Source organism: Nyctereutes procyonoides, unplaced genomic scaffold (genome assembly GCF_905146905.1).
Source record: "Nyctereutes procyonoides isolate TBG_1078 unplaced genomic scaffold, NYPRO_anot_genome, whole genome shotgun sequence".
In the NCBI taxonomy this organism is placed as follows: domain Eukaryota; kingdom Metazoa; phylum Chordata; class Mammalia; order Carnivora; family Canidae; genus Nyctereutes; species Nyctereutes procyonoides.
The window spans coordinates 12,400,751-12,428,386 of NW_026575033.1; the positions used below are offsets into that span (position 1 = coordinate 12,400,751).

Below are 27,636 nucleotides of genomic sequence, written 5' to 3' on the forward strand. Positions count from 1 at the left end.
CAAGGGGCTGTTGGTGTGATTTTGCTTATTACTGGGAGTGGCAACCTCAGTTATTTGGGTAAGGTGGTATCTGCAATCTTAACCTTGGAGCAGATTCTTTCAGACTGTGCAAGTCCTATTTCACTGTAGACTTTCACCAATTAATTTTAGCATCCATCAGCTGATTTTGTTTGCAACAGTTTTTATTGTAGTATTTGCCTAATGATTTCCTTTTTTCTTTCCACATGTATTGAAAGTCATTGGAATTCTACTGTAAGAAAGAGCTGCCTCTTTTCCCCAGATTTACTTCCTTATTGATTTATATCAGTATGGACTAATGAATACGTATTTTATTCTGTAGGTTAAAATTCAATACTTGCATTATTTGGTTGCTCAGATTGTTTCAATTTTGGCCATCAGGAATTTTTTCAGGTTGACTCCTATAATTTTTTGCACACCTGTATACTTTTTGGCATCACAAGATGTTCCAGGTTCATGCTGTACATTCCTTGCCCCAGTCAAGTCAAGTCAGCTACTTCTCCGAAGAATCCTGGGTTGTTTGTTTGTTTGTTTGTTTGTTTTTGGAGAAAATGGTGCTTATAGCCAAGATCTGCTTGCTAGACTACTGATTACTACAGAGGTGCCATTGCTTTTGGCCCATTCAGATAGATAAAGCGAGCAAGTATATTTACGATTTTATTTATTCACAAGAGACACAGAGAGAGTCAGAGAGACATAGGCGGAGGGAGAAGCAGGCTCCTCACAGAGAGCCCAATGTGGGATTCAGTTCCTAGACTCTGGGATCATGCCCTGAGCCAAAGGGAGACACTCAACTATTAAGCCACCCAGGCGCCCCTCATTTCTTTTTAATTCTTATTCTCTTCTTTTTGGTGCAATCTTAAATGAGATTTTCTTAATTTTTCTTTCTGCCAGTTGGTCATTAGTGCATAGAAACACAACAGATTTCTGTGTATTAATTTTGTATCCTGCAACTTAACTGAATTCATTTATCAGTTCACATAATTTTTTGGTGGAGTCTAAGTTTTCTTTATGGTATCATATCATCTGCAAATAGTGCAGGTTTTACTTCTTCACTTTTTTTTTTTCTTCTTCTTCTTTTTTTTCCCCTCCGTCTGCTGTAGCTTGAATAAAAATTGTGAGCTAGGACTTCTAGTATTGAATAAAAGTGGTGAGAATGGGCATCCTTGACTTGTTCCTGACCTTAGGAGCAAAGCTCTCAGTTTTTCACTATTGAATATGATGTTAGATATGCATTTTTCATATATGGCCTGTATTATGTTGAGGTATATTCCCTCTTACCCTACTTCGCTGAGGATTTTTATCATGAATGGATATTGTACTTTTTCAGATCCTTTTTCTGCATCTATTGAAATGATCATATGGTTTATCCCTTTTCTTATGGATGTGATGTATCATGGTGATTGATCTGTGAATATTGAACCAATTCTGCACCCGAGAATAAATCCCACTTGATTGTGGTGAATGATTTTTTTAAATGTATTGTTAGATGCAGTTTCACAATATTTTGTTGAGTATTTTTGCATCTGTGTTCATCAGGGTAATGATGTACTCACCAAATGAATTTGGAAGTTCTCCTTTCTTTTCTATGTTTTTGGATCATTTGAGAAGAGTTATCCACTCTTATGTAAATGTTTGGTAGAACTCACCTGTGAAGCCATCTAGTCCTGGACTTTTGTTTATCATGAATTTTTTAATTACTGATTCCACTTCATTGCTGGTAATTGGTCTGTTCAAATTTTCTGTTTCTTCCTGATTCGGTTTTGGAGGGTTACATGCATTACTTCTAGGTTGTCCAGTTTGTTAGCATATAATTTTTCATAATCTTCTCATAATCCTTTGTATTTTTGTGGTGTCAGTTATTACTTGTCCTCCTTCATTTGTGATTTTGAGTCCTTTCTCTTTTTTACTTGATGAGTCTGGCTTTACTCTGGTTTATCAATTTTGTTTATCTTTTTAAAGATCTAGCTTCTGGTTTCATTGTGTTGTTTTGTTTTTATTCTCATTTATTTCTGTTCTAATCTTTATAATTTCCTTCCTTCTACTGGCTTTGGGTTTTGGTTATTCTTTTTCTATTTCCTTATGTGTAAAATTAGATTATTTATTAGGGATTTTTCTTGTTTCTTGAAGTAGGCCTGTATTGTTATAAACTTCCCTGTTAGAACAGCTTTTGCTTCATCCCAAAGATTTTGGACTGTTGTGTTTTCAGAGCTCTTCCTCATTCTTTTGTACAGCTGCATAGTATAGCATTGTATGAATGTGCCATGGTTCATCCTACTACTGTCCTATAATCTGCTTTAAACTATTTATAATTACCTACAAACAGTGCTTCAGCAAATAACCTTGTATACAATGTTTCCATGAGTCTCATTCATATGTATCTATTATTGGAAGTACATCTTCAGAATAGAGTATTAGAAGTGAAGTTGCTGGGTAGAAAGGTAAATATGTCTCACTTTGCTAGGTTCAACCAATTTTTTTCCCCAAGGATTATACAAATTTGTATTCTCACAGCAATATATGAGCATACCTGCTTCCCCATGGCCTCAGTAATAGAATATATTGTCATCATATCAGCACTAAAATTCTAGCACAATAAGCAACAGCTTATTTTGGAAATCCTGAACTGTCTCTAAATTTAGTTATTTTTATCTGTTTTTACCAGTAGCATACCAAAATAAATGAGCATATTAGAAGTTCCTTGCATTTTTTAAAATTTATCCAACATAGGTCTCTGGGGAGCAGATAGCATATTCCAATAATGACCCATGCTTATCTGCTCTGATCTGAGACCGTCTACTCAGCAGGAATAAGTGTGGTAGTATTCAGTCTTATTTAGAGAGGTCCTATCAGGAAGACCACTACCCATCAATAACTGAGGAGTTGTTAACAAATATTGGGCAGAAGGGGTCTCTCTGACAGCAAAGTAGAGATAAAGTAATTGGCCTAGTTTCATCTCCTTTATTCTTCAGGGAATGGCAAACTGAAGATTTACTTTTGTAGGACTTTAATTCCTTCTTCAGAACCAAGTTAATAAAAGACCAAGAAACTCCTGATTAAACTGGATATGGAGTATTTTGTAAGCAGGGCTGCACATTTTGGCTTTGTTGTAATTTCTGCTTTCTTGATTAACATCTCAGAGCTGAAACATTCCACATTCCCCAACAGTGGGCCAACTCAAGTTTACAATTCTGACAAAATTACCCTGCTTCTAGCTTATCCAAATCCTTTACCCCTCACTCCTATTTATTAAGCATCACACTACCCAGAAGGTACACTAGCAAATTGTGCAATTGAATAAAACCCACACTCTTCATTTAGATTCATTAGATGCAACTGTATCATATATAATAGTATCACTTTTTCTACATCTTGGTCAAATATATTTTTACATAAACTATGAAAATAAAATATATATATATAATATATATATATTATATATATATAGACGTTTGGTGTTTCATTTTGTTTTGTTTCCTTAGGTCTTGCTCCTGTAGTCTATTTGTCAGATGAATGCCATAATTTATTGGCAATAAAGTTCTGGACCGATTTTAATGAAGACATTATTAAACCTTACACATTAATTGCTGCAAGCAACCTCCAGTGGCGACCAGAAGCCAAATCAGGAATTCCTACTTTATTTGCTGGAGATTTTTCCAGGTTTTCTGCCAGTCCAAAGGAGGAGCATTTTCAAGAGACATTCCACAAAATGAAAAATACTGTTGAGGTAAAATTAATTTGTGCATTACCATGCATTTTGGCATTTTCCTATTTTGATGGTCAAATATTAAGGAAGTGGTGGCTTCTGTGAAAATTGGGTAGTTGAGATACAGCATAAGGTGAGGTTTCATCATGTGTAAAATGCTCACGAGCCTAAAGAGATGAGAGGACAACAGCTGGAGTGAGGGGAAATTGTGAGGAGGGTATTCAGGACTACAGACCATGTGAACAACAAGAATAATATGAGCCACCGATGGTTCATAGCAGTTGGTAATGTAGTTAGTTAATAACACACAGATTACAAATTTATGGGTTGTTGTTTTTCCTTAAAGATTTGTTTATTTTTCATGAGAGAGCGAGAGAGAAAGACGCAGAGACACAGGCAGAGGGAGAAGCAGGCTCCATGCAGGGAGCCAACGTGGGACTCCATCCGGGTCTCCAGGATCACACCCTGGGGCTGAAGGCAGGCACTCAACCGCTGAACCACTTAGGTGTCCCTAGATAAGTCTAAAACATAAATTTGGGGCAGCCTGGGTGGCTCAGCGGTTTAGTGCCGCCTTCAGCCCCAGGGTGTGATCCTGGAGACTGAGGATCGAGTCCCACATCAGGCTCCCTGCATGGAGCCTGCTTCTCCCTCTGCCTATGTCTCTGCCTCTCTCTTTCTCTCTCTCTCTCTCTCTGTCTCTCATGAATAAATAAATAAAATCTTTAAAAAATAAATAAACTTCATATCTAGTATTTTATAGTTTATAACTTTGATTTGAAATACTGCCAGATAGAACACTGAAACTATTTCTCTGGATAATGTACGTTTTTTATGCTTAAGTCTATATATACAGCAAGTAATGATATTAGCTACAGTTTAGAGTGCTTATTGCATGTCGGCTTTCTTCAAAGCCTGTCGCATTTAATTCTTCCACTAACCCTATGAGGTAGAAGCTTTTTTCCCATTTTTATCAATGACCAATAGAGAGGTTAAGTCATACAGCCAAGCTATTAAAAGCAGGATTCATACTTAAGCCATCTGAATATACAGCCCAAATTATTAACTACTATACAATGCTGCCTTCCAATAAAACTTTGAATTTTATAAATTACTAACTAGAAAAGAATCTTCAAGGTAAGCCTCTTTGTTTAATATTGGAAATATGCATTATTCAAGATATATAAAAATAAAATTATATTTTAAAAGCATTAGAATAGCCAGTTACTTGAAGGCAGTTTGTGTAATATTTTACCTAAAGACTCAATATACATAGTGAAGAATAACACTCTGATTTATCTGATTTCTACATTGGGAGTAAAGTTGGGGTTATATTCATTATTTGGCTCCCATGCAGAGTACATCCAGGTTTTCTCTGAGACTGTTCAAGAGCAGTTCTGAGACAACTGACTGTCATTTACATAGCATTTTTTAAGTTTTACAAAACACTCTCATGAATTAGGTTAAATCCTCTAAAATTGCTGGTATTCGACCAACTGTAATTTCTGAAACAACAGTTTTATATGGTTTAACCTACACATTGTTTCAGTGAATTCTTGGAACAGACATGAGGCGATCTCTCATTTGACTACTAACTGAAGGCTTCCATAGATGTTAGATGATTTACAGTTGTCAGGTAGGAAATGGAGCTAGAACTTGAGCCTATCTTACAGCTCCGAAACCATTGTCATGTGAAACCTTGCTTACTAAAGTAGATGATTGGAAAGATCTCTCCCATCTCTTTCCTTCCCTGACATACACACACTCCTCTCCCTCCAACAACTGTGTTGGCTTTGCATTTTTATACTGGCCATTTTTTTTTTTTGACAGTTGCTATCAAGCTTGGGGTGTGCCATTCTTTTTTTTTCTGGTCTGAACCTTTTATTTCTTTTTTAAAAAGTATTATTTTCTGAAAACATGAATATGTGTGTTTTCATTTTACAAAACAGCTTTTTCCATTTATTTTCATAGAATATTGGTATGTTTTACAATGATGCAGAAAACAAACTTGTGCGTATACTTAATGCAAATGATCCCAAGTTGTCCACCCCGGCTAAAGACTATGCTTCAGAGCCGCACACAGCTCAAATAGTCCTTGGCATAGGAAATAAATTTCTGGTAAGTTAATGTAAATTTAAGGGATTTTTATAAATATTACATAAGAAGGCAGTAATATAGTCTGCTGTATACCTAGTAAACATGATAAAATGTAATTAAACTTGACTAGAAAATGTGGTTAATTGTATGTGGCTCCTGTTAAGTATTAGCTATCTGGAAATTGTATCTTGTTCATCAAAGCCAGAACATAACATTCTTTGGGGGCAAATTTTACAAACCGGTGCTTTCATTTTTAGCATTGCAAGTACATGTGATGGGAAATACTTTGCATCTTTTTCCTCAGAGGACTATCCTATACAACCAAGGTTGTTTCGAAGCTCAGTTTGATTTAACTCTTTAGGTCACAATATATGCAGATCAAGCCATAAGGTCTGTAATACTGGCTGATGACTAATTCTAAGTAGCTAACAGCTGCTAAGTGTATCTGTAAGAACTCAATTTTCACAATGATCCAGGGGATGAAAATTATCTCCATTTTACAGAGGAGGAAACTATGGCCTAGACAGGTTGAACAATGCTTAAAGTCACAAAACCAGAAAAGTATACCTACTAGAATCTAGGTAGTCTATGCTCTTAGAGTGGTTTAAAAATGCTTTTCCTTTTTAAACTGTTAATAGAAAAGATTAATGCATAAGTTATATCCCCCTACCTCCTTTTTTATCTTTTAGTACAGTTAGTCTTCATTCTTTCTTTTCCTGTCATTTCTATATCCTTTTATGCAAAACTATTTCTTTACAAAATAAGCACAATCATATAAATGTCTCTTGCAATCATCTGACCTATGAGTCATGAGGGGAGTGAGATTGTATGTGGTATTTGTGTGCTTTAAATATTTCAAATGAGGGGTGCCTGGGTAGCTCAGTTAAGCATCTGACGCTTGGTTTTAACTCAGGTCATGATCTCAGGGTCCTGAGATTGAGCCCCATGTCAGGTTCTACACTTTGCTTGAGATTCTCTCACCCTCTCCCCTTCCCTCCCCCCTCCCCATTCTCCTCTCTCTCTAAAATAAAGAAATGAATCTTTAAAAAAATTCTAGGGGATCCCTGGGTGGCGCAGCGGTTTGGCGCCTGCCTTTGGCCCAGGGCACGATCCTGGAGACCCGGGATCGAATCCCACGTCGGGCTCCCGGTGCGTGGAGCCTGCTTCTCCCTCTGCCTGTGTCTCTGCCTCTCTCTCTCTCTCTGTGACTATCATAAAATAAAAAAATAAAAAAAAAAATTCTAACGAAAAACTAAATTGCTGATGTTTTCTACATTAATGCATAGTTATCTTGGCTGCTTTTTGTCTTTTTATTAGATGTCTTCTCCCAATAATGAGATGAATTACCAGAGTCCTTTATCACTTTGTAAGCCAAAAGAGAAGTCTGTCCCCACACCTGGAACAACCCAAATGACTTCAAAGTCTTATTATAAAGGGGAGAAAGAGATGGATGACCCAAAAAACTGCAAAAAGAGAAGAGCCTTGGACTTTTTGAGTAGAGTGCCTTTACCTCCATCTGTCAGTCCCATTTGTACATTTGTTTCTCCAGCTGCACAGAAGGCATTTCAGCCACCACGGAGTTGCGGCACCAAATATGAAACACTGATAAAGAAGAAAGAGTTGAATTCTCCACAGATGACTCCACTTAAATTTAATGACCTTTCCCTTTTGGAAAGTGATTCAATAGCAGACGAAGAACTGGCAATGATAAACACCCAAGCCCTTTTGTTGGGTTCACCAGGAGAACATCAACTTGTGTCTGTGAGTGACTCTACCAGGACTGCTCCCACGAGTTCAAAAGATTATCTTGGACTGAAAAGGCATTCTACTGCATCCGGGGTCAGAGGACCCGAGAGCCCCCAGGCCTGCACCAGGAAGCGGGAGCCCCGTGTACAGAACACAAGTGATCTGAAAAGGACATCTCTGAGACTGCAGAGGCAACAAACACAAAAATGACAATGAATTGGTGACTGACTCAGCCTTTCCAATGTGTAGAAAACACAGCCTCAACCTGTATGTCAAGATGTGCATAATGAGACAAGAAAGGCCACATCCCAAATCTCCTGTGTGCTTGTCTATCTTAGGAAACCTGGCCTATCTCTGTACTGGTCGGTGTACTTTATTTCAGTTATGTGTCTGAAAATTGTGTATTTATTAGCTAATCAAGAAAAAAAATCTCCTTTAAACTCTGATTGGATTTGATCAAGTATATTTTACAAAGTAAACACACTTTTTCTTTAAATTGTGTCCCTAATTAAATGAAAGTAGGTTTCAAAGTACTGTTATTTTGACTCCTGTAGTTCTTTTTAGGTGGCTTGGTTTTGTTTTGTTTTTCGGAGGTAACCTACTATGAACCAGTTTTCCTTAATGAACGTGTTGGTTCTCTTATAGCTGTATCCTGATCAAAAGTCAGGAGGAGTAAGGAACAAACAGCAGTGCTCTCTCTGGACCAGTTCTTTAACCTTACGTCAGCATAAGTGCAAGAAAAATAGAATCCTCAATGTGATTCCTTTTTATGATTCTAGTGTGATTGCTGAATTATTTCAATTAAAAATTCGAATGCTTTTAAATCAGATTTCATAGTTTTTTTTTAACAAAATGATCATCTGCAGCTTAAGAAAAAATCTTTCTTTCAACTTGAAGTGATGCTACCTGCTTTATTTTTTAGCCTTATTAGAGGACTCAGCAGGTACTTCCTTTAAAACTGGTTTTCTCTGACCACCATGGCAGACACTGATAGTTCAATATAAGAGGACATCCTCATTTGTTACCTTCTTATGTTTAATAGAAAAAGAGAATGCAGTTCTAACTAGAAGTTCATAACATGGAGAAGTTCTTCAATCAGATCTTTTAATATGTCTTAAATTTATATAAAATAACATGTTTTCAAATCTAATCATAAACACATTTCAAAGCCAAGAATAAATCTATTAAGAAGCAATGTCTTTCTCTCATAACTATGATCCTTGATTTTTCTCTCCTCTAAAAAGTAGCAACATAGCAGCCCATTCTGTAGCTGTTTAACTCAAATGTTGTACCAGTCTTATTACTGTGTGATTTAAGTCTTATTCATAAAACAATTTAGTCCTCACACCCCAGCCATTTTCCAAGTGACCCACTCTAGAATCTCAGGTGAACAAAAAGAATTTAAGAATTTTACCTTTTTTTTACATTCCTAGAAAACCTGCATTGCTAGTACCTCCTCCATTCTTCATTGCCATTTAGATCATGTAGAGATATCATGCACACTTCTTTTTTCTGTACATTATAAATAATATAGCAAAGCTATGTAAGCAAACTATGAAGCTTAAGTCTATGTGGACACTATCTCCTAAAAAGTGACAATGATTACAGAGTCAAGAATGTACACTGCATGATAAGGGATAAAAGGTAAAAACAATTTGTGATACTCAACTATGACTTAATGAGAGTCTATCTTGAACATAAAGCCCTATACCAGCTAAATGAACGATGCAAACGTTAACAATGCAAAACACTAAAGGTTCAAAAGATCATATATGAATCAGGAAACTTGGGAATTGAGAGAAAAAAATAGATCACTTCTAGCCGGGATAAAGCTGGCAGCATTTAATCGATTGTTTTTATGCTTCCAAACTATTTCAGGAATCATATAGGGGGAAAAAGAAGACAAATACACAGGGAAACTACTCTTTTGAGCTCTTTAAAAGCTCAAGATCTAAACCTCGGGCCACTTCATAGCAGTTACTCAGACGAGGCAAACGAAAAGCAGTAGATTTCAATAGTGTCAGGTAATGAAATGTTAAAGCAATAGTGTGTCTGTTGTGCACAGATCAAATAATTTAAGCATGTAAAATACAAAAGGTTACTTTTGTCTTCACCTTTATATTTCCTGTTTATTAAAGGAGACTGATGAATACGTTTATGGTATAGAAAACTGGTTCTTAATATGGTAGACTTCTATGGGATTTAGGTAATTTTTTTACATCGTTGAACCAAAAATGTTGAGATTCAATGACAAATCCATAGAAAGCAATACCATATATAATTTTTAATAACCATAAAAGCACCATTATATAGAACACTTAAAATAATATTTCACAGAACATTAGAAAGAAGCTGTTGGCCAACAAGAAATAAAGCATACATCCTACATGGTCTTATCATGGTCTCGCACCAAATTATTCTGATTCTAACCTGTTGAGATTTAGTTTGGAATCCTAAATTCAGTACTGGTATAAGCAGGATATTCCACAGTTGTGTAGAACTTTGTCTTAAATAATGCCATATAAAACACCAACACTGCTCATCTTACAATGAGCATGACTTTTACATACCCCTATGACTTCTATCTTGGGATGCTTAATTCCTTGCACTCCCAAACATTTGGGCAGCCAACTGATTACACACATGTCTATTTATATGCATAATTTTAAAAACTGCTCAACTCTTTGTCTTAAAAATTGGTACTTTATAAAGTCAGGCTTCTTTTATTTACACTATTAGCACAACAGCCAAAGTTAATCAGGTTAAATCCTATTCATTAAAGTTGATAGTTAAAAACCAAGATGTGATTTTAAATAATGATACTGATTTTCCTCAGTAGCTTATGTAGCTGTTAAGAAAGATCCAACAGGGACACCTGGGTGGCTCAGTGGGTTGAGTGCCTGACTCTTGATTTCAGCTCAAGTCCTATCTCAGGGTCCTGAGGTGGAGCCCCACATCAGGCTCCATGCTGAGCAAGGGGCATGCTTAGGATTCTCTCTCCCATTCCTTCTACTCCTCCCCCGCACTCTCTCTCACTGTCTCTAAAAGAAATTTTTGAAAAGAAGGATCCAACAGACATTTTTAACGACACAACACCAGAATAAAGGCATAATCTCCCAAAGTGTCTGCTTTGAAGGACAATATTCCCTTAGATGTATGCTCTCCAGCATATGCATTTTAAAGGAAAATCTATCATGACAGCCACACATCTCACATTTCTGGATACACAGATTATCAAAATAGCAAAAGCACTAACATTTTTCCTGCCTTCACTTCTCCCCCACCTATCCAACTTTCCTGATGGAGATGAATTTCCTGGAAAAATAGATTACCTCAAAGAAAGTGGTACTGAAGCTTCTATATATTGAACTTAGGTGACTGCTTATGCACTTGGGTACACTCTCAGGTTTCAGTTTCCAATTTCTGGTTTCCCTAGAGAATTCCCAGCATCAGACCATGCATATAGGATCACTTTAACAAAAGCTTGTTGAAGAGGAGTATGACTTCTCAAAAACTTTCAGGTCCAACTATTTACACTGGAATTAGAGCTCTGACAAAACCTGAACAAATAAATACCAAAATTTGCAGTAAAAACTGATTTAGGAAAATTTTGAATGCCTGTTAAGATAGGCCTCTAATATCCATGGTGACAACCGCCTCTTCTGTTAAAGGATCCCTCGTTTGTGAAGCCACCAGGAGCCCTCCGGTTGGGAAACTCTGCATAGGGATTCCAGTATCGTGTGCTGTTGGAAGGTGATGCGTTATTCCTGTCCTGGTTTCTGTTCATTCTGCTTGGTTTTTCTGCATGAAGCACACTGTGAAAGGTAACATCGTGTTCATACCGCTCTTTCATTCGGTGTATTTTTTCTCTTGGGACTCCATGAATGTTTCTTCTACAGGGGAACAGATGCAAACATTTACTTAAGGCATCATATCAAAAGGAGTCACTTGTATTTTACAAGTCCTGTGTTACTACATTGAGACGCACTCCCTCGTCTCAGAATTTAACTCATACAGAAGCATAAGGTCTTAAGGAGCTTTCAGGCTCCACTCCTGTTTTTCATGGTGCCCTGAGGCTAGCAGTTTAGCGCTTCAGAAATGCTTTGTTTCTGGAAATCTCAATTTTGTGCTTCAAGATGTAAAAGAATACCATGAGATCTTTTTATTATATATATGCCTGTTAATCATGCATATATTTATAATCAATTTGTCAGTCCTAGATACTTCTAGATGCTAATTAAGATAATCTTAAATTCAAGTGGGCATGAGAATCCACTGGGGATATAGTTTGAAATGCAATTACCAGAGATTCCCACTGTGAAATGGGGCCTGTGAAATGGGATTTCAACAACCACCTCAGGCAGTCCTGATGGGGGTTGGCCACAGACCCTCTTCAGAAACACTATCTGCTTGTAACCATAGGATGAACTAGCCTTGTTCCTAAAAAATAAATTCTGATCTCACTGGTTACTTTAAATCACTGACGTTATCAAGTAACAAAGATAGTGAAAATCAGAACTCATGCACTCAATCCACAAGTTAGTATTACTTGGACATTTATTGCTTTGTAAATTAGAAGCAGCATTTAGGCCATAAATGAACCACAGACTGTTCAACATCTAAAGATCTTTAGCCTAAATGCAAAAACACCACGGACATGTGCAATCCCATGCAGAGAAAAGTGCTTTCAAATATTCATTAATGAAGAAGCATTTTAGCAGAAAGTTTAAAGGATCAACTCCAAGCCAAGGTTTAGCACTTAGCATTATATTAGAAAACTGGCCCAAAACTAACATCTTCACATTAATAATTCCAAAGTTATCAATTTCCAAGAATTACCATTTCTGGCCTGAACACTACCATGTCCATTTCCAGCCTGAAAAGATTCTTTTGTTCGGTCTGAAATACCTGAAAATAGCAGGATACATAATGAGGAGCTAGAAAAACAAAGAAGTACCTTGCTAACTCTTGAACGTTGAATTTCCAGCGAGTGTCAGGTTCTCGGAATATAACTTCATAGTTATTTTCAAGTGCCTGATTTTTCAAAAGTACATAAAACATTGAAGACATGGTATGTATGTTTGGGAATGTTTATGCTGCCATTTAACATTTACTACAAATCTTTTCTAAAATTCCTTTGTTTCACCAGTAATCAAAGGCTTTAGTTTATCTTAGCAAGTACATTTGGTTCATTTCCATACTTAACCACTCTCAGGTTATATTATAGTTCCCAATGATAAATTTTGGTCAATTTTATCTACTATGTAGGAAAATTATAAAGGTTCTTTGGGGACCTTTTTAAAAATAGATAGCTGAACTAGTTTTAAATATCTTGTTCACAAGTATGCGAAATGAATTCAATGGCTTCTCAAAGTCCCTTATAGGATTATCATAGAGTTTCTCTGTCAAATGCCCTGTCTCATTCCTCATGCCTTGGTTAGAAAGTGAGAGTGCCACAGGAACAGAATTATGAAATAAAAGTGATTTTCTCATACTCTTTACAAACTCTTCCTGCCAAAAGGAGCTTTCCCCTCTATGCAACAGTTTGACCCAATGCACTATGCTCCATTTTCCTCAAGTTTAGAAAATGATTAGTTTCCATATAAACATCCAAATATTCTTTGCATTCATAAGTTGGCTACTACTTTTTCACCTAGAATCTGAACTCTAATCATTTATTGTGTTATAAAATACAGAATGAAAAGAGCAAAGTAAAAAGATGTCCTCTCCATTCTTGAGATGAAACCTTCTACTTAGAGAAGCATTCAAATATCATAAATGGAGAATATCTAATATCTGGGTCTTATTAATAGCTGTGGATAGCTAAAAAAGACTGTACATTCCAGATAATAAAAAAAAAGTAAAACGTCCTTCCTTAAGCCACTCTCCCACTAACTCTTGAGTTGTGCCTTAGACTATTCTTGTCCCTGTTCATTTCTCTCCCAAGTGGACTCTTGGTCCATGAGCTGAAATAACCACAGTGTTGATGTTCATTCCTTCCTACATTCATCCAAAGTCCCACAGACTAGGCCTAAGTAAACCCGATAGATGCACAGTTAAAGAAAAGCACACTGGTATATAAGCTATTTTGCCCCCAAATTAAAAGGAAGGAAGCCAGAAATAGACTGCCACAAGCCCAGTTTCAGAGATATTCACTTTACAGCTAGCCAAGTGGAGATTACGTGTGACAAAATTAGACTACTCAGCTGTCTTTTTCCTGCCCCGTGTGTCTCAGAATCTTTTCTCCTGTCTATAAACCCAATAGGAAGTAAAAACGTATTACCATAAGAGATGAAATATGTCTGAAAAAAGATCAGACAAATTTCAAAATTTAAAATATGCACATTGTTTTATTCATTTTGCTGTTCTTTCCTGTTCTAAGAGAGCTGAGTTATTATCTTTGTGTGTATATTTATATTTATATTCTAGTACCCTAATAGAGTTAGTGTTAATCCTTAATCTGGTTTTAACACCACCCCACCCCCAGAAAAAAGATTGCCCCAAAACTCTCCCCCAGCAACACTCCAGTACTGAAATCCCTGGCTTGCCAAAGACAAAACTGTCCTACTATCATCTACAATTCAGCTAGTATCATCGTCCAGCCCAGCATTTCTCTGCATGTTTCAGATCGTGCTCCTGTGCACGTATGGCTCCCCTTGGGAAAACAATCAAGACAGGAGAACTATCAAGAATTTGGACCAAGGACTATTGAAAAATGTACCCTTAGGTGATATGATGAGCATCTCAGCAAATTTCAGCCATTGAACAACAGAGAAACACTAAAATAAAACCTCTTTACCTGCTCCCTGAGAGAACTAGGATTTAATAAAGATGAGATCATGGCAGATCAGAAGAAGAGGAAAAAACAAAGGTTTCAACTTTCTCACAAAATGTCCATAACTGAAAATTCAGAATGATGCTTCTTCCTACCATGACTGCATAGGGCTTCATTTCCCAGGCGTGGAGGTTGGTATTATCAATAATAATGGGGGATATGCCATTCCTCATTGCTTTTCTGGCTGCAACACAATGTTATATAACAGTGAACAACATGCAACAATCAGAAGGGTGAGCATCCTCCGTATTTATTTTCTATTACAAAATGTCCTCATTATATAACTCAAGTGCCACATATTTCAGAACCCATTATCAATAATTTTCTTTTTCCTGAAATCTAAGGAGGTTATGCTCTGACATTCTGTTTCGGGGAGAAATGGCAGAACTTTCTATTACACTCCTAGAAAATGTATTCATTCTGCAGCAGCTACGATCTATGTGCACAATAGATTTCCCGGGAATTTTGAAAGGAATTTGTCACCTCTTTTCTGGTTCCATTCATGTGCTTCCTCCAGGAAGTCAGGATTGAACTCATAGGCACCGTCTTCCCTGAAGAAAAAATCATCCGTGCTGAAAATCAGGGCCCTGGGAAAGTCGTGTTGCAATTGTCTAGAAAGTGGGGAAATAAGAGATTGCTTTATGACTATGCACAGCCATTATAGAAATTATTTCCTACCGTCTCTAACATTTAGTGGTTTATAATAGGATAGCACGTGTTGTTGAAATTCAATTTAAGGAGAGCAATTCTTATCATCTCTAGAAGGTCCTTTGTAGGAGGCAGGAGAGAACTGAGAGGAGCTGCATGTGTGGCCCAACTCCTAAAACTCAAAAGTGTGGTCACCACATTGACTTCTGCAGCACCAAGACTGACTCCAGACGAAATTCTGGAGGCTGAGGAGGTGTGGTGACAGCCTCCTCCTAGGCACCGGGGCCTCACTGCTGTTACACAGTGGAGCACCAGTGCCTCCCCAGACTTGCCCATAGTGCCGTGCCCCCCCCCCCACGTTGTAGCCCTTCCCTTCCCCCCACTGCCTTTCACCTATCCTGGTCCCATCTCTGGAGCTCTGGGTTCTGTAGAACCCATCTGAGAAACTAGTTCTTGCTGAGGTATGAAATGTGGATAAAAGTGCTGTGTGTGTGTGTGTGTGTGTGTGTGTGTGTGTGTGTGCCACCCTATCCAGGTAACATATTTACATGTTAAATGTAACCTAAACCAAATGAAAAAAGCACACCAGGAGAAAGAAAGAGGTAGAGCCAACATTCCCCATGCCTTTGTAAACCTCTATCACACTCTTAAAACAGGAAATGTCACAGAAAAAAGGAAAACCGTCACGGAGTGCCCCCTTTAAAACAAAACAAAACAAAAAGCATATTAAACTCTGCACAAAATAACTTCAAAGGGAAGATGTTTCCACTTGAAATCCTTATTCAGACAATTTGTGGGGAGAAGATGGATATTACGGTAGGTACCTAGTTAGGGTAAATCTCTGAGCCTCCTCTCCTCATCTGTAAAAATAAAGGATGATTTCACCTATCTTGCTAGGTTATGACACTGATCTAATAACATAGGGGAACCCGGAATGCAGCACCAAAACATTCAATAGGCAAGCAGAATATATGACCAAATGGATATGCTCAGAATAAAAGGGGGGGGGGAGAAAAAAAGGAAAAAGGTTGGAGAATGACAGGAAATGTAAAGAGAAAAGCAGAGCTGTTCAACTGTTTTTGTTTGTCCTTCTCCGTGCGAAAAGCTGTCTTTAATCAGGAAAGAGCAGAATGAGCATAAGGCACCAGAGCCCAGATCATAAAAAAGCTCCCAGATTGCTCTGAAAGGTTTGGGTTTAATTCTTGACTCTTCTCTACCCAGTCATGTGACCTATCTCCCTAAGCTGTTTCCCTGACTGAAAAACACAGATAATCATCACTATCTATGAAACAGAGCTTCTAGTAAGGCTCGGATGAGATAAGATCTGGGAAAACATTTTGCAAATGGTGAGGCACTTTTATGAGTGTAAAGTACTATTATTGTATTAATAAATATAGCACATGATATCAAATTTGCCAAACTGTTTCTATGCCATAGTAGTAAAATACACTGGAGTGTGTATGTAATCTTGAAATTACTGCAAGTGGTTTAGTATGGCAGCGAATGAAAGATGAAGAAACAAAATAAAGCAGATGCCTCGATTTTCAAGAATGAGTGAGCACATTCCAGAAACAGTAAACAAACATCTCTGTCAAAATTCCTCAGAAGGCTTGATAGCATTTAAAAACAAAGCAGCATAATAGCTGATGGGCTGAGCTGTTAAACAGGGAAATTCAATGGACATAATCTTACATCTTGACTTAAACAGGAATCTGATGGCCTCTCTTGCTTGATAGCCTCATGGAAAAATGTAGATGAGAAGATAATGCATTTTAATGCCCAGAGAATATTAGATAATTATCCAATTCATTACACATTTACTGAGCATTTAATATATTGCCAAGCACTGGGTGAAGTGTTAAGGTACAAAAATAAAATAGCTGCTTTCACGGAATTTGCAGCTTAGCCAAAGAACCAGACACAGCTGACATAGCACCCACTCAAAAGAGCTGTGCAGGGGGATCCCTGGGTGGCTCAGCAGTTTAGCGCCTGCCTTCGGCCCAGGGCGTGATCCTGGGGACCCGGAATCCAGTCCCACATCGGGCTCCTTGCAGGGAGCCTGCTTCTCCCTCTGCCTGTGTCTCTGCCTCTCTCTGTGTGTCTCTCATGAATAAATGAATAAAATCTTTAAAACAAATACAGAACTGTGCAGATGAAGTTTGAAAAAACTTGGGGTCGAGAGCAAACTCTGACAAGGAAGCAGTATAAAGACAACATTTGACTCCAATCCTGAGACCGGAGAGAATTCTGCCACTGAGGGAGGGGGTTCAAAGCCCCAGAGGTAAAGCTAACACGTTAGGACTTGTTAAAGAGGAAGGAGCTCTAGGGGAAAACAAGAACAGGTTAAAAGTGGCAGATCACATTTGATGTGGTTTTCCATTCTGAGTGCTGCACAACTGGAAGAGAGATTTAGCAAGCTGGACTATGTCCAGAGAAGAGTGACCAGGTCAATGTAAGGTCTGAAAACCATGGAAACCAAGTCCAATGAGAAGAGGTCATCAAAGGGATGCGGTGTGTTTAAAGTGGGAACAGATGACAGAAGACATTGATGGTCGCTCTCCCATACCAGGAAGTCCACTGCACGGAAAGATAATGAACTGATTTCACGGAGCAGCAGTTTGGGTTGGGCTCATCGGGGCAGTGCTGCCCATCTTGCCCGGGACCGTTCCTGCAGCCACAGTCATCTGACGAGTGAGGGGCTGAATGGTCTCCGCAGGCCTCATTCATTCCCGCGGCTGCGGGCGCGGTTGGCTGGCTCTTAGTCCACATGGTCTCGCATCCTCAGGGAGGCTAACCCATGCAGTGCCTGGGTGGCTAAACTGGGAGGCTAACCTGCAGTGCCTCAGAGGGCAAGAGTACAAACTGCTAGGCCTCTACCACATTCTACTGGTCAAAGCAAGTGGCTGTGCCAGCCCCCAGTGTAAGGATAGGAAAATAAACACAGGAGAGGTGGCAAGGAAATGTGGCCACTTAGCACTCTACCACGGATACAGGAAGTGACACAAAAGAATAAAGGAGATTTGATGAAATAAATCTGCCTAGTTTCCATATATATGTCTTTGATCTAACTTTAAAGATACTCAAACCTGAAAGCCCAAATCATCGGTCCAAACTTTAACCTCGAAGGTAAACAACTATTATGATGACGCCTTAGAAAAAAATCTAAAGGCAGCACTAAAGGGTGCCTGGAGGGTGCATTGGGTTAAGTGACCGACTCTTGATTTCAGCTCAAGTCAGGATCTCAGGGTCGAGGGATCAGGCTCAGCAGGGAATCAGCTTGAGATTCTCCCTCCCTCTCCCTCCACACGCCCCCAGCTCTCTGTCTCCAATAAATAGTAGTGCTGCTCAAAGGCAGCACTAAATGTGTATTTTATATTTGTGAATATTTTACAGTGTTTAAATCACTTTTATCAATGTTATCTAGTCTAGATAATGAAAGTTGCATTCAGAGGTTAAATAATAGTGTATAACTTATTTTCCTTATATATTATTTCCACATTTCTAAGTTATACACTACATATATATATACATACACACACACACACACACACACATACTTATAATTTCCTTTGTATGCACTAAGTTAAGCAAAGTTATAGATATTGGTTCTAAGACTTTCTTCTTTTTGGTCCCAGATTTGATGTCTCTTCTAAATCTGATTTCATTTGTTTTCCTATTAAGCCTACCATTCATGGGTTTTGTTGTGGTCTTTTACCATTTTCAGAGTTGAATTTTTCTTCTCATAAACATAGCCTTCTCTGCTCTTGTTTTCCTCTTTATGGTTTATATTATCTATTGGAAGTTAATATTCCTACTCTCTAACGTTTCCTTTATTTTTAAGATGTTATTTGAGAGACAGAAAGAGAGAGTACAAGCGGGGGGGAGGAAGAAGCAGGCTCCCCACTAAGCAGGGAGCCCACCATGGGGCTTGATCTCAGTACCCTGGGGATCGTGACCAGAGCTGAAGGCAGATGCTTAACTGACTGAGCTACCTGGGGAGGCCCTTAATGTTTCCTTTTAAAAAGCTTTACAAAAAATAATAATAATAATAATAATAATATATAATCTTTACGACATGAGTATCCAAAATACGTTTTATTTCAATTCTATTTCCTTTTAGAAAACAAAGCACACATATACCCCCCCCCAAAGAAAGTACTGCCCTCCTTGATAGTAAAAATTTGCCTTAGAATAAAAGTTAAATTGTTCAGGACCACCATGGGGCTAGACCACCTGCTTATCGTTTCCTAAGAGATACCTGACTATAGCCTAACTGGTCCTCCTAACACGCAGACAAAAATGTGAGTGTTTTTGTCTTTACAGCTCTCATGGAAATTAGGGAGGCTAGGGAGAGTCAGAGGTTTGTCTGTATGATCTTCCTGAATCATCCCTTTTAAAAACTTGTTTTATCTTCAGTTGAATGTTAAATTATCACTAGCAGGTACAGTAGCATCTGGAATCTGCAGCACAATAAAAGCTCTCCTAGCTACACAGAGAACCGATTAAACAAACAAATCTTGAGATTCTCAAACAGGTGGAAGTAATAAATACCATTCCATCAGCTTCAGAAGTGATGAGGACAATGCATCAGCTCTGGCTTTCTTTATGGTGGTTAAGAGCCTCATGCATTGGGGAAATTGAGAGGATGAAAATAAGAGAAAAGAAAAAAATAGACAATTATTTCCACGTAACCATCACTTCCACAGCTCCCCCCCCCCCAATTCATTTAAAATCACTGCTGTGAGAGAAATTCAGGTACTAATCTTGATTTCACAATTTACCACTCTTCTGTGTAGTTCTTTATTTAATAACAAATACCCATGGAAACATATTTAGAGGGGCACCTGGGTGGCTCAGTGGTTGAGCATCTGCCTTTGGCTCAGGTTGTGATCCCGGGGTCCTGGGATCAAGTTCCGCGTGAGGCTCCCACAAGGAGCCTGCTTCTCCCTCTGCCTGTGTCTCTACCTCTCTGTGTCTCTTGTGAATAAATAAAATCTTTTTTTAAAAAAAGAAACATATTTAGATATCTATTAATCACTCACTCTCTGACAAAGTCCAATGTTACTACGTAATTTTGAGTTGTACCCCCAACTTTTCTATGGAAATTCCCCAACATGTAAAACAGAATAATACAATCACTCTCTATGGACTCATGACCCAGGTTCAACAATGATCACAGCCAGGGTACTTGGGCGGCCCAGTCAGTAAAGCAGCTGACTCTTGATTTCAGCTCAGGTCATGATCTCAGGGTTGTGAGAGCGAGGTCTGCATAGGGCTCCTCGCTGGGGATGGAGCCTGCTTAAGATTCTCTCTCTCCTAACTGCCCCTCCCACCTGTACACATGCTCTCTCTCTAAAAAAACAATTATCATAGCTAATTTCGTTTCATCTGTTCCATATTTCATTTTGCCAAGTGTCCTGTCAGTGTTCAGATTTCCCTGATTGTACCTGGATGCCATATCCCTTAGGTCTCATGTATTCCACTTTTCTCTCTCCTTTTTATTTTCACCTAAACTCCCCCCCCCCATAATCTTTCATATTTAGATGTTCAAACCCTTAGAAATGAGTTGAAAGAATAAATCGATCAATGTTGCTTACCCTTCATCTCCAGTCACCAGTCAACATTTGGCCTCATTTATTTTCTCTCTCCCATAGGAATTTTTGACGAATCATTCAAAAATTAACTTGCAGACATCATGACACTTTGCTCCTAAATTCCTTGTCAAGTATCTCCTATGGACAAGAACATGCTCCTACATAACTACAGTAACATGATCCCATCAAGAAAATGAACACTTATTTATAATAACTGTTAACAGAATTTTTAAATTTAACATTTTTAAATTTCCCTCATGGTCCCAATAATGTCTTTCATAAAGGTTCAAATACTGCATTTGATTTTCTGTCTCTTTGGTGTCTTTTAATCTAGAACTGTCCTCGGGCCCTCTTTGGTTTCTGTTTTTTTAAGAGTCCAGGTCAGTTGGCTTAAGAAGGCCCCACATTCTGAGTTTTTCTGATGATTTCCTCATGATTAGGTCCAGGTTACACATTTTTGGAAGGAAAGTACAGAGGTAATGTTTGTGTACTTCTGTTTGTACATAATGACAGCTTGTACTATCATGTTCAGTTTGGTCACTTGGCTGAGAGGTGGTGTCAGGCAGATCTCTCTCCATAAAGGAACACTGCTTCCCTTGTAATGTTATACAAGGTCAGTGCAGGAGGGCAGGGATGGGAAGTGGGCTGTGACATTGTGAGACCCCATATAATGATCCTGTTACTCACCGACCTTTCCCCCAATGATCTTTACATTCATTGCTGACCCTGAATCAAGTATTACATTAGTAATTGCAGAATGTTGATTCTTCTCATTATATAATTTCTTCTTTATTTACTTTGTGCATTGTCTTGTAAAGAGGAGCTTTCTTTCCCCTTCCCTTTTAATAATCTTTAACATCATTATTCTTTATGATGCCCAAATTGTCCCATATTTGGCCAGTAGATAGCCCTTCGAGTTGGCACCTATGTCTTTATCTACACAAACCTTAAAAATATTGTTTTTATTTTCTAATTAGCAAAGAAATACTTCACTGTGGAATATTTTTACACAGAAAACTTCAAAAAGGGGAGGTTTCCATATTTCCATATCTAAAAATAATTATTAACATCTTGATCTTCTTTCCAGGAGATAGAAAGATAGATAGATAGGTGAGTATATAGGTAGGTAAATAGAATTTTTTAAATCTGATGTTTTGTTACATAAAAACAAAAACATAATATGGAGCAAACCAAGTTTTCACCAAACTTATTTCCAAAGCAATTATTTCCCACTTCATGAAATATCTTGCTATGACATTATTTTTACAGATTATTACATAAATATTCACCTGGATGTATCATAATTTACTTCACCAATGCGCTATAGTTAAGCATTTACTTTGTACCAACTTCTTTGTCAGCAAGATTTTACATGTGATCATTTATTACTTTTAAAGATTTTATTTATTTATTCATGAGAGACACAGAGAGAAAGAGAGGCAGAGACACAGGCAGAGGGAGAAGCAGGCTCCCCGCCGGGAGCCCGATGGGGGACTCGATCCCAGGACTCCAGGATCATGTCCTGGGCCATAGGCAGGCGCTAAACCACTGAGCCACCCAGAGATCCCCCAGCATGTGCTGATTATTTAGAGATACTTTTTTATGAATTATATTTTTGTATCCTTGTTAATATTATCTCCTTACTGAGCATGTAAATTTCTTTTTAATTTTATGACAAAGTCTAACACAAAAGCCTAAAAAATTTTTAGAAATTTTTCTAGTCACATGTCCATCTTTTACTTTCTACTTTCTGCCTCTGATGATACATTTACAATAGTCTCTCCCATCCCAAGTTTATGTAAATATTCATCTTTGTCCTTTTAGCTTGTACTTCTCAATCATCTAATATTTTTTTATTTTGGTATTCTTGTATTGGTTAAGGATCTAACTGGATTTTTTTCCACATAAAAACCTGGTTATCCCAATCACATTAACTGAATACTTTGTCAATTCCCCATTGTTTTAAAACATTTTTCATTACATACTAAATGATAACAAATAATTAGGCCTGTTATTGGACTTTGTTTTGTTGTACTAATCTTGATGTGTAAATTCCTCATTATCTTTTTTCCAGTATTTTCTTATTTTTTAAATTATATTCAATAGTTGTGAATCTTCCCTTTATACAATTTATACCTTATTTTCTTATTTGTTTGAGGAGACATTTCTGAACAACACCACATAAAAGGATTTTTTTTTAAGTAGGCTCCACCTCCAACATGAGGCTTGAACTGATGACACCGACACCAAGAGTCACATGCTCTATGGACTGAGCCAGGCAGGTGCCCCAAGGATATTCTTTCCTAGATGTCTTTCATTCTTCCCCTGGTGGGCTAAAATTGGTTGTTCCAATAAATTTTCTTTTCAGGAGTGCAAAGCACTAAACAATGGGGTTGGCATATATTATCTCTCCTTAACCTTTATAACAATCTTATGAAGTAAATATTTTCTCTAGTTCTTAAAGAAAAACCTTCAAGAAATTAAATAATTGGTCCAAATTTACACAGCTTGGATGCTGTGCTGCCCAAATTTTACCTCGGATCTACACAGAGTCATGCTACATAGGTGTTACATACTTTGCAAGCTCTTGTGTATCTGAGAAAGACCTTCTATTGTCTTCATACATTAGCAGTTTGGCTGGTTGAGAATTACTGGATTACAGTCCCTTCCTCCAGATGTGTATAATTCAAATATGTTTCAGTTATAAATGGGCTTAATTACACTTAGCAGAAAACTCCAGTAACAGTGTCTTTTAAAAATTTATATATTACATATAAAAATACAGAGGTATGATGGACCCAGGTCAACAACAGATCCAGGTAGCTACCACCTTTCTTAGTAAGAGGCTTCCATTCCTTTATTCCTCCATTCTGTGCCTCCTGGTGGGCACAGAATGCCACTGCAGTTCCAGCTTCTACATGGTGGAAGAAGCAAGAGAGCTTTGAAAATGTAGTTTTATGGTTGGCACATTGCCGCACCCGACAAAAAGGAACTCAGGAAATTGGAGTAATTAACAGTTTTTGTACCAGTCTTACCAGTATATGTCTAAGTACTGAGTTTATCTTTTTATCACTTTCATTTAGTCTTCAATTCAGAAATATGTGCTATTGTATCTGTAATCACTTCTTCAGTTATATTTACTATGGTTTTATTTGGTTATATTTATTATCACATTTGTCTTCTAGATTACTCTTTGATTTTCTGTATTGTGATTCTATTCATCTCTATCTCTAATGGACTTTTAAAGTCCAACATTTTTTTATATTCTTTTTTAAAATAGATCTCATTTAGCTCCTTTTAAAATTCTTTTCTGCTTCTTAGTCAATCCCCTTCATATTTGACTCACTATTTTTTTTACCTCATCACATGGAGAGGAATTTTCAAGAAAAACAGTTAAATATATAGAAAAAGAAAAATAATAACAAATATCTGTATATCTACCACCTGGATGGAGCTATAGTTGTTGACATTTTTTCATATTTGTTTTGTTGGCTTAAAATTCAACCTTTCCTTAACTCTGGCATTCCCAATACCTTTACTATACCGCTCTTTTCTCTTTTCCAGAACCCTTACCACCTTCTAATATAATATACAATTTCCTTATACTTTACATCTGTTTCCCTACCTCTGGCATGAGGTATACTTTACATCTGTTTCATGAAGTCAGGATCTTTATTTTGTTCACTAATTTTTCTCAAGTACCTAGAAGACTCCCTTAAATATAGTAGGCACTCAATATTTATTGAAAGAATAAATGAAGGAAAAGTATATTTTTATATCTATTCATGCTTATATATAGAATTAGTCCATTTCTTTTAACCACTTTATGTACTCCATTATCAGCAAATATAGCTAACATTTATAAAGTGCTTACTGTGTTCCAACACTATTCAAATGGCTTTACATTTCTCATATAATGCTCAGATAGACTTGTGAGATAAGACTGTTAGTAACCCCTGTGCTAAAGATGAAGAAATTAATACCAGTGACTGTATACAAAATCAACAAACAGGACTTGGTTGCATTTCTATGTACTAACAACAAAACATCTAAAGAATAAATAAAGAAAACAATCCTGTTCAAAGTAGTACCAAAAATAATAAAGTATTTGGGAATAAATTTAACCAAGTTGGTGAAAGATATGTATATTGAAAATTATAAGATTTTGATGAAAGAAATTGACGACACAAGTGGGAAGATATTCCTTGTTCATAAATTGAATGAATTAATATTGTTAAAATGGCCATACTATCCAAAGTTATCTATAGGTTCAATACAATCTCTATCAAAATTCCAGTGACATTTTTCACAGAAATAGAAAAAACAATCCTAAATCTTCTGTGGAACCACAAAAGACCCCACCCCCAAAAGCCAAAACAGTCCTGAGAAAGAAGAAGAAAGCTGGAAGGGCACCTGGGTAGATCAGTTGGTGAAGTGTCTGCCTTCAGCTCAGGTCATAATCCCAGGGCCCTGGGATGGAGTCTTGCATCAGCCTCCCTGCTCAGGGAAGAGTCTGCTTCTTCCTCTCCCTCTGCCCCTTCCCCCACTTGTGTGCATGCTCTCTTGCTCTCTCTCTCTCTGTCAAATAAATACATAAAATCTTAAGAAAAAAAAAAGAACAAAGATGGAGGCATCATACTTCCTGATTCCAAACTATAGTACATAGTGATCAAAGTAGTATGGTACTTGCACAAAAACAGGCAGAGACTGATGGAACAGAATTGATAGCCCTGAAATAAGCCCATACATATATAGTATTCTTAGACTAGGGAACTAAGAATACTTGACAAAGAAAGGACAGTCTCTCTGATAAGTGGAGCCAGGACAAGTGGATAAGCCCATGAGAAGGATGAAACTAGACACCATCTTACACCACTCACGAAAATTAGTTCAGAATGGACTAAAGACTGACATGTAAAAACTGAAACCATAAAACCCCTAGAAGAAAACACAGGGGAAAAGCTCCTTGACATTGATCTTGGCAACAATTGTTTGGTATAGGCCACCTAAAGCACAAGCAACCAAAGCAAAAATTAATAAGGGAGACTACATCAAACTACAAAGCTCTGTTAGAGGGCCACTCAAGAGGGTTACATTGGAAGAACGTGAACTCACCTCTTCCCATAGACACCAAACCTACACTTACAGAGAGAGCAATTCCTCCTGAAGAACGGCGGGCTGACTAAACAGCTTCTGCACCACAAATGATGAGAGACCACACCGGAAGGAGAAGAGAGGTAGACACATGGTGACAATACAGAAGAGAGGTATCACTAAGGGTCCTGCATGCAGACTTGCCTGCCCTCAGCACAGTGAAAAACACGGCAGTTTAAAGGGCAACTATACTATATGTAGAGGAAGTCCATTTAGTAATGCAAGTATCTGAGACACAAGTGGGGAAATGCTGTAACTCTCTCCAATCAGAGGTACCAGTGAATGCCATTTTTTAAATTTTCCTTTTCACCATGATAGTGTGCAGTCAAGAGTCCACAAGCTCTAGCCAGACTGCTAGGGGGGCCCTTGTACACCCCAGGCCCCTGACCATAGCAGCCCCAGCTGTCCCATGAAGGCAGCCTCATCACAGCATGTTCTGGGTATCCCCCCACCCCCACCCAGCCTCTGCCCAACCCAGCTGTCCTGCCAAGGAGGTCCAGGTGCTGCATACCCCCAGCCCCCACTGGACTATGCCTCCTTTAGCTCCAGCCATCCCACCAGGGTGGCCCACACCTGCTCCAGCTTTACCTGTCCCACAAGGCAGCCCTGGCACAGCACTACACAGGACCCCTCATATGGACCACAGCCAATATAGCCACCCCACTAAGACAGCCCCACATTGATGTTCCCCAGGACACTCTGGCTCATGTCCCCGCAGGCCCTAGCCACCCTGCCATGACAGTCCTGGTGCAATGTGCCCCTCAAGTCCCTCCAGCCTACAACTGATCTAGCCAACCTGCCAGGGTGGCCACGCTCACTTGCTCCAGCTCCACACATCCTGTTAAGGCATCCCTGTGAGGTGTACCCTAGGGCCCACCAGCCTCCACCTACTTCAGCTCCAACCATCCCATCAAGGCAACACCAGTGCAGCACCCCCAGGACTTCCCAGCCCATGCTGCTTCTGCCTGCCCTACCAAGCAGCCAGGCACACATAATCTACACAGAGGACTCTCCTTCACAAAGCCATTTCTTCACGACTGTGAGAAGTAGGTGTTCACCTAATTCATAGGAACAAACACAGAAAGTCAAACAAAATGAGGAGACAGAAAAATATGTTCCAAACCAAAGAACAAGAAAAGCTCTAATGAAATGGAGATAATAGCTCACCTGACAAAAAGTTCAGAGTCATGATCACATAAGGATACTCAAAAATCAGAAGAGAAATGGAGGAACACAGTGAGAACTTTAAGAGGGTTAGAAAATATAAGAAAGAGCAGAACAGAGCTGAAGAATAAAATAACTGAAAAACACACTAAAGAGCTTCAATAGCATTTTGGATCATTGATCTGGAAGAACAGTGGAAAGCACTCAATCAGAACAGCAAAAGGAAAATGAAATTTTAGAATAAGGATAGCTTAAGGGACATCTGGGACAACATCAGGTGTACTAACATTCACATTCTAAGGGTTCCAGAAAGAGAACAGAGAGACAAAGGGGCAGAAAACTGATTTGAAGAAATAACGGCTGAAAACTTCCCTAGCCTGGGGAAGAAAACAGACATCCAGATTCAGGAAGCAAAGACCCCCAAAAAGATGAAACCAAAGAGATACACACTATGACATGACATAATGAAAATGGCAAAAGCTAAAGAGATCATCTTAAAAGCAGCAAGAGAAAAAATAGTCACATACAAGGGAGCTGCCATAAGACTACCAGCTGATTTCTCAGTACAAATTTTGCAGACCAGAAGAGAGTTGCAGGAAACAGTGTTGAAGAGGAAAAACGTATAAACAAGAATACTCTACCTGGCAAGGTGACCATTCAGAATTGAAACAGAAATA

The 27,636-nt window shown here is 38.2% G+C and overlaps 2 protein-coding genes across 8 annotated transcripts in view; one reads left to right on the forward strand and one right to left on the reverse strand.

Annotated features, from left to right (window-relative positions):
* Positions 1 to 8,393, forward strand: part of BRCA2 (BRCA2 DNA repair associated) — a 56,599-nt gene extending 48,206 nt beyond the window's left edge. For all 4 annotated transcript variants that reach the window (XM_055317421.1, XM_055317427.1, XM_055317422.1 and 1 more), the window contains 3 exons: positions 3,501 to 3,745; positions 5,693 to 5,839; positions 7,136 to 8,393. In XM_055317421.1, coding sequence (XP_055173396.1) covers positions 3,501 to 3,745; positions 5,693 to 5,839; positions 7,136 to 7,774 — 1,031 coding nt within the window. In that variant the 3' untranslated portion in view covers positions 7,775 to 8,393. The remainder of the gene's footprint in view (positions 1 to 3,500; positions 3,746 to 5,692; positions 5,840 to 7,135) is intronic.
* A 1,650-nt stretch (positions 8,394 to 10,043) lies between these two features.
* The window catches only part of N4BP2L1 (NEDD4 binding protein 2 like 1), a 32,980-nt gene continuing 15,387 nt past the window's right edge, over positions 10,044 to 27,636 (reverse strand). The window contains exons 2-5 of one of the 4 annotated variants that reach the window (XM_055317446.1): positions 14,883 to 15,010; positions 14,495 to 14,583; positions 12,522 to 12,598; positions 10,044 to 11,457 (exon numbers count right to left, since the gene is read on the reverse strand). In XM_055317446.1, coding sequence (XP_055173421.1) covers positions 11,199 to 11,457; positions 12,522 to 12,598; positions 14,495 to 14,583; positions 14,883 to 15,010 — 553 coding nt within the window. In that variant the 3' untranslated portion in view covers positions 10,044 to 11,198. Of the gene's footprint in view, positions 11,458 to 12,403; positions 12,473 to 12,521; positions 12,599 to 14,494; positions 14,584 to 14,882; positions 15,011 to 27,636 lie in introns of all 4 variants that reach the window. The other 3 variants (XM_055317447.1, XM_055317449.1, XM_055317448.1) reach the window with 3 other exon arrangements.